This window comes from Bos taurus, chromosome 14 (genome assembly GCF_002263795.3).
Source record: "Bos taurus isolate L1 Dominette 01449 registration number 42190680 breed Hereford chromosome 14, ARS-UCD2.0, whole genome shotgun sequence".
Classification (NCBI taxonomy): Eukaryota; Metazoa; Chordata; class Mammalia; order Artiodactyla; family Bovidae; genus Bos; species Bos taurus.
In genome coordinates this window covers 78642016-78655582 of record NC_037341.1, presented here as the reverse complement: position 1 = coordinate 78655582, position 13567 = coordinate 78642016, and the positions used below count along the sequence as shown (strand labels likewise).

The 13567-nt window shown below is 37.9% G+C and overlaps 1 protein-coding gene across 1 annotated transcript; it reads right to left on the bottom strand.

The window, feature by feature from the left end:
- Positions 1–6572: 6572 nt before the first annotated feature.
- LOC616400 (poly(A) polymerase alpha-like) lies at positions 6573–12493 on the bottom strand. Its single transcript, XM_059874382.1, is given in 3 exon segments — positions 6573–6902; positions 6905–7653; positions 12435–12493. Coding segments are annotated over 3 exon segments (1014 nt in total). The 3' UTR covers positions 6573–6696.
- Positions 12494–13567: the final 1074 nt, after the last annotated feature.

Below are 13567 nucleotides of genomic sequence, written 5' to 3'. Positions count from 1 at the left end.
ATTGGAAGTGGTCAAACAGGAGATGGCAAGAGTGAATGTCAACATTCTAGGAATCAGTGAACTGAAATGGACTGGAATGGGTGAATTTAACTCAGATGACCATTATATCTACTACTGCGGGCAGGAATCCCTCAGAAGAAATGGAGTAGCCATCATGGTGAACAAAAGAGTCCGAAATGCAGTACTTGGATGCAATCTCAAAAACGACAGAATAATCTCTGTTCATTTCCAAGGCAAACCATTCAATATCACAGTAATCCAAGTCTATGCCCCAACCAGTAACACTGAAGAAGCTGAAGTTGAACGGTTCTATGAAGACCTACAAGACCTTTTAGAACTAACACCCAAAAAAGATGTCCTTTTCATTATAGGGGACTGGAATGCAAAAGTAGGAAGTCAAGAAACACCTGGAGTAACAGGCAAATTTGGCCTTGGAATATGGAATGAAGCAGGGCAAAGACTAATAAATAGAGTTTTGCCAAGAAAATGCACTGGTCATAACAAACACCCTCTTCCAACAACACAAGAGAAGACTCTACACATGAACATCACCAGATGGTCAACACTGAAATCAGATTGATTATGTTCTTTGCAGCCAAAGATGGAGAAGCTCTATACAGTCAGCAAATACAAGACCAGGAGCTGACTGTGGCTCAGATCATGAACTCCTTATTGCCAAATTCAGACTGAAATTGAAGAAAGGAGGGAAAACCACTAGACCATTCAGGTATGACCTAAATCAAATCCCTTATAACTATACAGTGGAAGTGAGAAGTAGATTTAAGGGCCTAGATCTGATAGATAGAGTGCCTGATTAGCTATGGAATGAGATTCATGACATTGTACAGGAGACAGGGATCAAGACCATCCCCATGGAAAAGAAAACAGATGATATATCCAGTTTATTTATTTATTTATTTATGCTGCTCTGGGTATGTGTGTTTTTGTTTTTGTTTTTTAAAAATTGTGTTTGTTTTTTTCTTTCTATTTTTTTTATTCTTTTAAATTAATTTATTTTTGGCTGTGTTGACTCTTCAGTGCTTTGCACGGACATTCTCTAGTTGAGGTGATCAAGGGCTACACTTGTGTGTGTGGGTTTCTCCTTTTGGGCAGTTGGGCTTCAGTAGCTGCAGCATGCAGGCTCAGTAGCTGAAACTCACAGTTTCTAGAGCATCGGCTCAGGAGTGGTGGCCTGCCGGGGTCCAGCCCCAGCAGGATCCAGGGGTACCGTCAGGATGACAGCATAGGCAGAAGGATAGCAAAGCAGAGAGAACAGAGGCTTGACCTTCCCTGGTTAACACAGAAAGCCAATAAAGCTCCTGTGTTCCAAGGAGTCATCCTGAAAGAACAGAGAGAGAAAAAGAAAGAAAAGGAAAAAAAGAACTACACGGGGAGACCAAGCTTCGGTGAGCGAGGCCCATAACTTTATTTTCAAAAGGAACTTTTATACCTTGACTTGTACATAGAGGGAAATGAAAGATGCAAAGTCATACAGAGTCAGCCCAAACATTACATCTGTTTTGTCTTTACCAAAACCAGGATTTTTTCTGCGTACCTTTCCCAAAACAATGTTGTGTACAACATCTTCTGGCCTTGGAGGCCTGTTGACATTTTATGACCCTTTTGTGATAAAGGCTGCTCAGCCAGAAAACTTGTTTCCCCTTAAAGTGTTTCTTCTTTATTTCTCGCAGCCTCAGAAAGTACTAAACAGAGTTACATTCTCACGGAGCAAAGGTGCAGTGAGTTACTACAAAGAAAGAACCAATTAGCTCAAAGGTCTGATGCGGTTGATTCTGAGGCTGCTGCTTGTTTTTCTTACGTTCCAACTATGTTAACCAATGCACTCCCAGGCGCACAGTGGGTAAGGGGTATGGGCACCTGGCAGCAAGCACTGGCTCAACAATGAAATCCTACACCAGCACTACTCTAATAGTTTTTAACTCTTTGAAAGGCTCTATATTTTTAGAATGTTTTAAGCTTACCATGTCTCTCACAGTGGGGAGGCTGTGATCAATCACATGCGTAGCTGCAAGAGTCTGGATAAATCTGTCAGGCAAGCTAGAAAGCCATCAGAGGGATTTGAATTGAAACACTCCTATCATGCCCAGTAGACTTATTAACTAAAGCCCTAAGTTGACTTTTTCCAGAGAAAGGTGGTTGGGGATAGCCTTAGAAGAGTTGGTGAAAGGCAGAAAATAGTAAGACAGACAGATTCTGGTTTTGGGGCAGACGCTGGAGCAGATCCAGGGAATCTCTCGAGCCATGATCCGCCTTGCTCGTCATGGCTCTTCCACATGACCTTGTCATGGGTGGGATCTCCCGTGGTGGCTCCCGGCAGTGGCCCACGGGCTGAGTGGCTCTTCCACATGACCTTGTCATGGTGGGATCTCCCGTGGTGGCTCCCGGCAGTGGCCCACGGGCTGAGTTGCTCTTCCACATGACCTTGTCATGGTGGGATCTCCCGTGGTGGCTCCCGGCAGTGGCCCACGGGCTGAGTTTCCACATGACCTTGTCATGGGTGGGATCTCCCGTGGTGGCTCCCAGCAGTGGCCCACGGGCTGAGTTGCTCTTCCACATGACCTTGTCATGGTGGGATCTCCCGTGGTGGCTCCCGGCAGTGGCCCACGGGCTGAGTTGCTCTTCCACATGACCTTGTCATGGTGGGATCTCCCGTGGTGGCTCCCGGCAGTGGCCCACGGGCTGAGTGGCTCTTCCACGTGACCTTGTCATGGGTGGGATCTCCCGTGGTGGCTCCCGGCAGTGGCCCACGGGCTGAGTGGCTCTTCCACGTGACCTTGTCATGGTGGGATCTCCCGTGGTGGCTCCCAGCAGTGGCCCACGGGCTGAGTGGCTCTTCCACGTGACCTTGTCATGGGTGGGATCTCCCGTGGTGGCTCCCAGCAGTGGCCCACGGGCTGAGTTGCTCCTTGGCATGTGGAATACTCCCACACCAGGGGTTGAAGCTGCACCCCTGCACTGGCAGGAGGATTCTCATCCACTCTTACCCCCGGGAAGCCCCTCACTCACCTTATGGTCTACACACACACCCTTCACTAACCTCTCCAAAACGGGGAATGTTGATGGAATACGCCAAACGTTCTTTAATTTCCTTCCTGGAACACCGCGATGCTTTCCCGGAAAAGGAAGTCATGCTCCTGGTGTCTTCATCAGTTTTTCTGGAGCATTTTGCATCCAGCAAAGTTTCCTTGAGGTTGTGTTTTGCTACCTTCTCACGTTGCAATTTCACTGCCCATAAATGTTGGGGTTTTATTTTAATTGTGTTATCTCCTTCTTCTTTTCTTTCTATACTTGTGCATTTTTTGCTCAAAGAGAGAAGATAGTCTTATTCTCAGCTTCACCTTTTATATTATAGATTTTTAATATTTATCTATACCCAAAAGCTGTTTCCTCCCCCAAGTCAAGTTGTGAAACTACCTAATTCCAGCTAGTCTCAAATACCAGTTTAATATTTCTAAATGCTTAAAGTTATACACTACTGTGAAACTGAAGTAAATAAATAAAAGTTACTAAGGTATCAGAATTATATAAAAATTTTACCAAAATGAATACTAGTATGTCTAATCATGTTGATAAGACAGCATCTTGAAACCCCATGGAATCTTCAGCCTTCAATTCCTCTGGTTTTATTGATATTCTTTCCTATATCACCCTTCTGGGACACTATAGCTTCTTACTTTCTCAGTTTCCTGAAGAGCTCCACTCCAGCTGAAAAGCCTCCTGGGATAGAAAGGGCAGAAGAATAATGATCCTCACTGTTAAAAGGCTTACGTAAGATTTTACTTTTTAAGATCTCCACCACCACCACGACAGTTTCATATTGGAGAGGAGCTTCCCCTATTCCATAGAGTCTCTGAAAAAACTAGAAGTTCCAGTCTGGTTGTACATGCTAAGGAGTTCATGTGTAATAAGATCTTCTTGCATTAACATTTTCTGAATAAGGAGGCTAGACTTTCAGCTCATGCTAGCATCTTCCTGGGAGTCTAGACTGATAATCACAATATCAGTCTGTATTGGAAGCTGTGACCTCCCCCCGAAAAGTGGAACTGATGACTAAAATTACTTACATTGTATTTTAAAACATAATTTACCATTATCCCAAAATATGAATATGTGGCTGGATTTCTATTATTTCAAATCACTGAATCATCTTTTTAATTCCTATGCAGAGTTAAAACCAGCCAGAATCATGACGAGTAGGGGCATTTCAGCTATTTCATGAGTCAGTACTGATCAGTGTGTGCTTTGTCACCCAGTCAAGTCCGACTCTTTGTGACCCCATAGACTGTAGCCTGCCAGGCTCCTCTCTCCATGGGGATTCTCCAGGCAAGAATACTGGAGTGGGTTGCCATGTCATCCTCCAAGGGATCTTCCCAACCCAGGGATCGGACCCAGGTCTCCTGCATTGCAGGCGGATTCTGTACCTACTGAGCCACAAGGGAAGCCCCTGATCACTGTAGCTAAATTGATGTTTCCTTACTCAGTCTCAATTGTGAAGTTACAAAGTTTATGTGAGGCTCGGGCTGCAGTTAAATGGTCACGTGCATTAGATAAACGTCAGTGGGATGATATAATCAGTAACAATTGTGACCTTCTTTTCCATTGCAATTTTCTTTTTATTGGATTACCAGGCTAAAATGTAGCTTGATTTTTTAAATTAGAAAATAACTTTTAAAGTTTTAAGATTATTCAAAAATTATCTTAAAAATCGTTCCTTCCCTTCCTTGCCACTGCCTTCAAAAAAAGAAAATAAATGCATTACCATCCATACCTCCCACAATTATGATGTGATCACAGCTCTGCCTTAGGCCCAGAGGAGAATGTGGGGAAAAGAAAGCAGTTTATTTGTTAGTGTGATGAAAGTGTTTTGGTATTTCCTTTATAGTCTACGCTCCCATTATTATTATTGCTTTTCATTTATCAATATTTAAATATACCTAGTATTGTGATTCTCTTGTAAATAAATTATTATTTTCCCTCATAGTTTATAAAGCTTCACCTAACGTTAACAGCATCCTCTTCACTGTTCTGAATCATCTAAATACATTTATTGGTTGCTGTTGTTCAGTGGCTAAGTTGTGTTTGACCTCTTTACAACATTTATTGGTATTTGTTCTTAATGCTTCTCATTTTATGTAATATACATCATGTTTTTAAAGCCTTCCTAAATATCTATAGAATTTAAGAAACTATAATTCAAGCATTGTTATATATCTAACACCAGGATATTGTACTCTTCTGGATGACTTTTCTCTGATCAGCAGCCCTTAATATTCTCTTTGAGGCAGAAAAAAGGGAGACTTAATAGTTGTCAAAATTGAAGGTCTACTGATATGTATACACTACTATGTATAAAATAGATAACTAATTTATCTTCTGAACAGCACAAGGAGCTCTACTCAGTTCTCTGTGGTGACCTAAATGGGAAGGGAATCTAAAAAATAGCAGATATATGTATATGTATGACTGATTCACCTCACTTCGCGATACAGCCAGAAATTAACACAACACTGTATAGCAACGATACTCCAAATTAAGAAAAAAAAAAATAAAGTGCAGAACAAGAGCAAGGACATATGTTTCTATCAGGATGAACTCCCAGTGCAAACACTGGTAAATCTGTTTATATCTGTGCAATGAATGTAACTGTTCACCAGTCAATCTAAATGGAACACATGCATGTATAAAACAGGAAAAAAAAATTCTGCACATAGTAAAAAGAAGACAATTCAAATGCATACTTAGAAACCATAATAAAAACATTACCTTGAGATTAAAATTTTGAAGTTGAAGGAAAGTTTATATATATATATATATATATATATATATATATATATATATGCATATATTTCCATTGTGTAAATCACAAAGCTAGTTAGTCCATATGCTAGAGTCAGAACATAGGCCTTAATAAAGATGTGTGGTTTCCACTACAAGACACTCATAAAAATATAAGCAAAACCCATCGGAGAAACAACTGCTACCCAAAGAAAACACACTTTTTTTTTCAAACAGTATTTCAGATTTCAGAAAAGAAATCTTTTTGAAGCACTTCTGTGTTCATGAAAATAATAGTCATTGATTTGTCTTTCCTTGTAAAATGTAAGAGAATAATAAGGCCACTCTACAAGCAATGTCAAAGAAAAATGTGCTTTAATTCAGTCCATGTCCACGCTGGATGCAGAATTCTTCACTGGAGTGTGATGCTCACTCTCCTCACTGCATCTGAGGTGGCTAAAGATGCGCTTCGGATCATGCCAATATTTCTTTACTAATTTTGCTTTGGTCAAAAATCTCAAATATCTTTGTTAATTAATCAATGAAAGATCTTACTGTTCTTTAATTTCACTTTATACAGTATTGGGAATAATAGTAAATTTGCTCATTACTGGATACTAAATTTTCTTTTTTTTTTTTAGTATCCTTTTATTATTATTTTTTTTAAGTGCAAATGCTCACACAACTTTGACTTATAAGGTAGTTCTATATATAAATTGTTAGTGACTTTGATATTATAAACTATGTGTAATTAAACATGGTTCCAGGGTACATAATTATGCTTCTGACCCCAGAGGACAATTCTAGTTGAGATTAAAAAGAAAGTGTGATACGAACATGTCCACTCATACGTAACAGAATGGGAAGTCTCCCTCAGTTTATGCAGATGACTTCTACTCGTTATTGCACAGTGCGAATTTGTAGGGGAAAAAATAATACACTAACCCTTGGGTCCCATACAGGCAAATTACGATTGCATTCTTCAGGCTGTTTCAATAGGACTGGATTTGGCCATTCCCATTTAGAAAATACCAAGAAAAATTTGTGTACAAGAGTTGATGCTATTGCATTTGGATAAAGCTGGCAAGTTCTTGCTACTAGCACAGCCAGGAAATACCACCGAGGAAACCTAATATATTGGAATAGATGTTGTGGCGTTTGGCCCACAGTTTGATAGCTCTCAGGGTTAACCTGAAGTTGTCAATGTTTGGTACTAGATGTAAAATTTCATCGGTTACCCTGCAACCGTTAAGACTTCTTATACATCTTATATCTAAATTTTTAAGCAGACTGTCATCTCTTAAGTCCAAGTCTTCTGGAATAGTCTGCAGTGCTAATCTTGCAAACAAAATATCAATCTCTATCCCATCAAAACACAGTTTGATAAGTGGTACAAATGCCTCTTCAACAGCTCTTAAACCTTTTACTTCTTCCTGTAATTTCAACTTATCATAGAATGAGGTGAAAAAATCACTTCGATCAACATGTCTCGGTGCAACACACAGTGCATCAATATCAGCACCTTTTGTATGTACTCCTAATCTATAAGATCCAAATGTAAAAATTTTCCCACCAACATTTTCAGTTACAGATGGTGGAAGATTCTTGCTTTCACTGATTTCTTGTATCCACTCGTTTACCAGGTTATTTAATTTTCCCCAAATTAAAATCCTGCGCTGCAGTTCCTCTTCCTCTTCAAAAACCCCAAAGGGCTTCAGAGTCTCAACTAGCTTCTGTGTGAGTAGGCAGTCAGTCTCCTTGGGGGCTGCTAAGCTGATGGGAGAAGTAATGCCATAGTGCTTCTGTGGCGGCCGTGTTTGCTGCAACCGCCGCCGCTGCCGCCCTGGGCATGATCCACTGAGGCGGGAGGGGGGCGGCGCGGGCCTGCCTTAGACCTCCTCCCGCACCCGCTCCCGCCGCTTTAAGCGTTTCTCCTCCTTCCCCTTCGTCCTAACATGGCCTGGATACTAAATTTTCATCAGAGATTATGCTGTTGCATTTGACATAGTCGTTGACTGAAAAAGAATTGGCTGAGATTCGGCCAGCCACCAGGAATAGGGCTGTCTGGTGGGGAGCTTTAATAGCTTCCCTTTCAGAAATAATGTTGTCTTAGAATTTGGCAGCTGGCATCATTTAGTGTTCTATAGCCCCTTGTCATTCATTAGTTCAGCAAATATTTATTGAGCATCTAATGTAGTTTTCCTGTGCTTTGAGTAGAAAGACGCAAAAACCACTACTATCAACTCTCTCATCGTGTATTTTAAAGTGTATTTGACCAGAATATGCTTTGATATTCTGGGTTAAAAGTGGAAGTTCCTTTCTTAACATTTAGTAGTTAGCTGTATCTTTATAGTTATATACATCTACCTCCATAATCTATCCTTGCTTTGGAATTTATAAAAATAATGCTATATTTGAATGCCTAAATCTCTCTCAGGTAATGCATTAAACTACAATAGGTATTAACAGCCTTACTGGGTAACTGATTCAAAAGCAGAGTCCAATCTCTTACAAATTACATGAGCTGAGTTAAATACATCAACTTTTCCAAGTTTTGTCCAATGTTTCCAGCATGTAAGATTGGTTTTGAAGCACATCACAGGTAATACAGGCTTTACATAGTGGATGCGTGATAATAATAATATTAATAAATGATAATTAAAGAACTAAGTCTAATGGAAAATTCACTGAGTTTACAATTTAATCTGAAGGAAATGTAATGTAAGTTTCAAGTTAAGCACACATTGCTATTTTTCCTAGAATGTGGCTCTACATTCTAAAGTTTTTAAAGATTGGTGTATATGCTATGCTAATATGTAGCCAGTACATCAGAAACTGATTGCTTCTAAGTAACAGAATAAAATAACCTTAAAATGGGGCTCTGCTCAGATTGAATTATATGAGCAGTGAAAAACCTAAGCCCATATTTTAATACAAATCTAGAAACATTTAAAAAATTTGAAAATACATTTTAAAATTACAACTGCACATCAATGCTCTTTATGGTTACAGTGTTAATAAACTGTCATAAAAGTAAATGTCTATCAAAAATTGCCATATGAATGAAATATATTTGGTGGTGAGTGGCTTTAATATCCATTTAAAATTTGCAACATAAAAAATCAAGAATGACGTTGCAAAAATTGAAGGTAAGTACTGTGACATTTTTAAAATCAAAGATGAAAATTCCAGGACTTTTTAAAGTGAATATTTCTTATTTCCAGAAGAAGAAGGGTTTCATGAAAAAAAAATACAATTATATAACACAGTTAGAGTCTCATCTAGGAAATATTAAATATTACCCTCTGTTAATATTTAGAAGCAATAACTTTATGACTCTTTCTAACTTTGGTAATTCTTAACATTTTTTTCACATTCACATTTTTTGGTATTTTTCACTTTTCTAATTTTTAAAAATTGTGGTAAAATGCACATAACATAAAAATGTATCACCATAACCACTCTGAATTTTACAGTTCACTAGTGTTAAGTACAGACTTCCCTGGTGGCTCAGGAGTAAAGAATCCGCCTGTAATGCAGAAGCTGTAGGTCTGATTCCCTGGTTCGATAAGATCCCCTGGAGGAGGGCATGCAACCCACAGCAGTCTAGCGTGGAGAATGCCATGGACTGAGGAGCCTGGCAGGCTACAGTCCCCAGGGTCACAAAGGGTCAGACACAACCGAGACAGCTGAGCACACAAGCAGGCAGTGTTACGGACACTCGCACTGTTGTGAAAACAGTCTTGAGAACTCCTCTTTTGTAAAACTGGGAATCTATTTTTTTAAAAAAAGCAGAAAATAACAAGGTTGGGCCAACATGTAGACAAATTGAAACATTTGTCACCTGCTGGTGAGCATGGATACCATGAATAAATTAAAAATATAATTGCCATATGACCCAACAATTCCACTTTGGGGCATAAACCCAAAATAATTGAAAGCCGGATCTCAAAGAGATACTCATGTCCATAAAATATTATTCACAATAGTCAAAAGGTGGAAGCAATTTAAGCATTCACCCAGTGATGAATGAACGAGTAAATGAGTAAACAGGCAATGCAGGAGAACCGGGTTTGATGCCTGAATCGGGAAGATCCCCTTGGAGAAGGGAGTAGTCCACTTCAGTATTCTTGCCTGGAGAATTCCATGGACAGAGGAGTTTTCAGGTTACAGTCTGTGGGGTTTCAGACTCAAACATAACTAAACGACTAACACACCACACACACACACACACACAAGAAAGGAAATTGTCCTCTAATCAGTATAGAGATAAGAGAAATGATTATAAGTGATGTGTACTCTCCACTATTAGCATGATCAAGATGTTGCGACTTTACCAAATTATGAATGATTGAAGCCAGAGAACACAGTGAAAAATTGATGCATTCATTTTCAAGGGTGAGGTTATTTTCAAGGATCTTAAAATACATTACAATGTTTTTTCATCTTGATATTATGCTAGACATGTATAAAGAAGAATGGTTCTGATCTCAGATGCATCCAGATTCAGTTGTGCCACTTGTACCCATATGAATCCTGTAATTCTCATTTTTCATGACTTTATAGTTCGCAATAATGCCTTTCTAGAATGGGGTTAAATAAAGCTATATTTATAGGTGACATGATTATATATATATACATATATATACACAAAATAACTTAAGGACACATTAAGAACTTTAGAACTAATAAACAAGTTCATAAGCGTTGCAGGACAGAGGATCAATATAGAAAAATCTGTTGCTATTTCTATACGTTACCAATGAGCCATCAAAAATTGAAATCACAAATCAATTCAATTAACAATGGCATCAAAAAACGAAATACTTAGGAATAAATGTAATGCAAATCCAAAGGTTATAACCTAAAAACTTTGACATTGCTGAAAGAAATTACAGAAGACTTAAATAAATGAAAGAAAAAAAAACATGTTCATGGATTATAAAACTTAATAAATGATAAGATAGCAATATGCCTCAAACTGATCTTAAAGTAAATGCAATTTCTATCAAAATCTCAGCAAGCTTTTTTGCAGAAATGGACAAACTGATCTAAAATTCATACAGAAATACAATCTTTACAAAAAGAGAAGTGATAGGGGAAAAGAACAGAGCTGAAGGACTCACTTCTCAATTTGAAAACTTACAATAAATAGTCAAGAATGTGTGGAACTAAAATAAGCAGAAATATAGAGAGACAGAGACATAAATAGTCAATTGATCAATCAATGTGATAGAGCTGAAGGTTCAGAAATAAACTCTTAGGTTAATGGTCAGTTGAATTTTGACAAGAGTCCCAAGACAACTCAATCAGAAAGAATAGTCTTTTCAACAAATGGTGCTGGGACAATTGAATATTCACATACAAATGTAATAAAGTTAAAACTTCTTTCTCTTGCCATACAAAAAAAATGAACTCAAAATGAATCATAGATCTAAGTATAAAAGCTAAAACTGTAAAAATATAAGAGGAAAATACAATAGTTAATCTTCAAATTCTCGGGTTGGACAAAGTCTTTTTAGATAACTCCAAAAACAAAAGGGACAAAACAAAAAGCAGATAAATTAGACTTCAGCAAAATTAAAATTTTTCTGCTTCAGTGGATACCATAAAAAAGTGATCTTAGCCAAGTGACCAAAGTGAGCGTCAACAGTGATAAGTAATCTTGACAATATGTAAGCTTAATGCTATGAAAAGAATTTTTCACCTCCAAAGCATTCTCAGTAAAAATCTATAATCCTAGCCTAATCATGAGAAAAACAGTCAACAAGCCCATGAGGAACACTGTATGACCTGCCCATTCAGTACTCAAAACTGTCAAGGTCATGAAAAACAAAGAAATTCTGAGAATCTATTACAGTCAAGAGGAACTTCAGGAGACATGACAACTGAATGGAACGTGGTGCCCAGATGGAATCCTGGAACAGAAAATTAGGTTAGGCAAAATGTAAGGGATCTGAGTAGAATATGGACTTTAGGTAATAAAAACTGTCAATATTGGTTCATTGATGCAAACAAATTGACCATACTAATATAAGACACTAATAATATTGGAAAGTTGGTGTGGCTAGATAGCATCACCCCCTCAATGGACATGAATTTGAGCAAACTCTGGGAGATAGTGAAGGATGGAAGAGCCTGGTGTGCTGCAGTCCACGGGCCCACAGAGAATCAGACATGACTTAGAGACTGCACAACAAAAATAAATTATCCAGTTTTAAAAAGATCATGTTGATTTAAAAATAAGGATCAAAAGTATATGTTGATAATAATATTAGACAAAATGGACAGTAAGACAGTAAATACTATGAGCAAAATAAAAAAGCATTTTAAAACAATAAAGAGCCAATGAACTCAGAAATTATTCAACTTAAAATATACTAGATAACATGGTCTCAAAATATATAAATCAAAAAATAATTAGAAGTACAAGGATACTGGCAGTGGGCATGAAGCTCCTAAGTCAAAGGCAAAAGTCAACGTATTTAATTTACAACAGGAGCAACAGACAGACTAACACTCATACCAGTTCCCTGAGCACCAGGGCAGGCAGGACACTGTGAGTAATCAGATGATGCTTTACAGCAGCGGGATGCGTTACAGGAGTGAACCCGAGCTAGCAGACTCTCCAGTCTTACAAGAAGGCTGCTAGCAAAAGCAGCCCATACGGTGTTCCAGGAGAAGGCTTTGTTGTCATCCTGGTCAGAAAACAAATCTCTCTACCCAACGGGAGGCCCTATCTCTACCTTCCCAAACTATTTCCTATAAATTATTGAAACAACACCCAAAAATAGGAGCAGATCCCAGATGTGCAGAAACCCCATGGGGAGTTGTCCTCCACACCATTGAAAGAGTGAAGAAGGAAGCATAAAAGCAAAAGAATATATTGAAAATCCATATGACCTCAAAGGGACTTGTATCAAAACAGAAATATTTCATACATATCAATAAGAAAGAGATGATATAATTTTTAGAAATGAGCCAAGACCAAGACTCCTAGTCCAATTTAATCTCTTCTACTCACACCAAATCTGTGTAGAAATATCAAAAATGTTTGAAATAATTTAGGCATAATAATAATGAAACTTTTAATTATAGAAATTTAGTGAGCACCAGGTCTTGTGTTTAGGATAAGGTTTTGTCATCATTTAAAAATAGAGAAGACTTTCGATATTTTAAATGGCACAAAACACTTTAGATATTAGTCCTTCATTTTTAAAAGAATCAAATACTCCAGTTCAGTTCAGTTCTGTTGTTCAGCCGTGTCCGACTCTTTGCGACCCCATGAATCGCAGCATCCCAGGCCTCCCTGTCCATCACCAACTCCCGGAGTTTACCCAAACTCATGTCCATTGAGTCGCTGATGCCATCTAACCATCTCATCCTCAAATACTTCCTAGAAGACAAAGTTCAGAAAATAGAACTTCTTTAGGTATTTTCTCCAAACTGTCTGTTCTTTCATTATTGAAAAATCTGTGGGAATTTAAACATCTAAAATTTTTCATTTCTTCCTGTAATTATAATTTAACACATAATTGTTATTATTTAGAAAATCTTAAAATATAGCAACCCAAAATAGTAATATTTTAACTTATGATATTAAAGGAATGTCAGTTAAAAGAAAGGAATCTTCTAAAGTGAGTTTTGACTTAATCTGTAAAATTGTAACTATTTAATGTTAAATATAATGTTAAATTATAACATAACAATAAAATGATCACATAATTATAAAAGGATGTTGATGTAAATTAAATCTTGGTTAATTAAACAC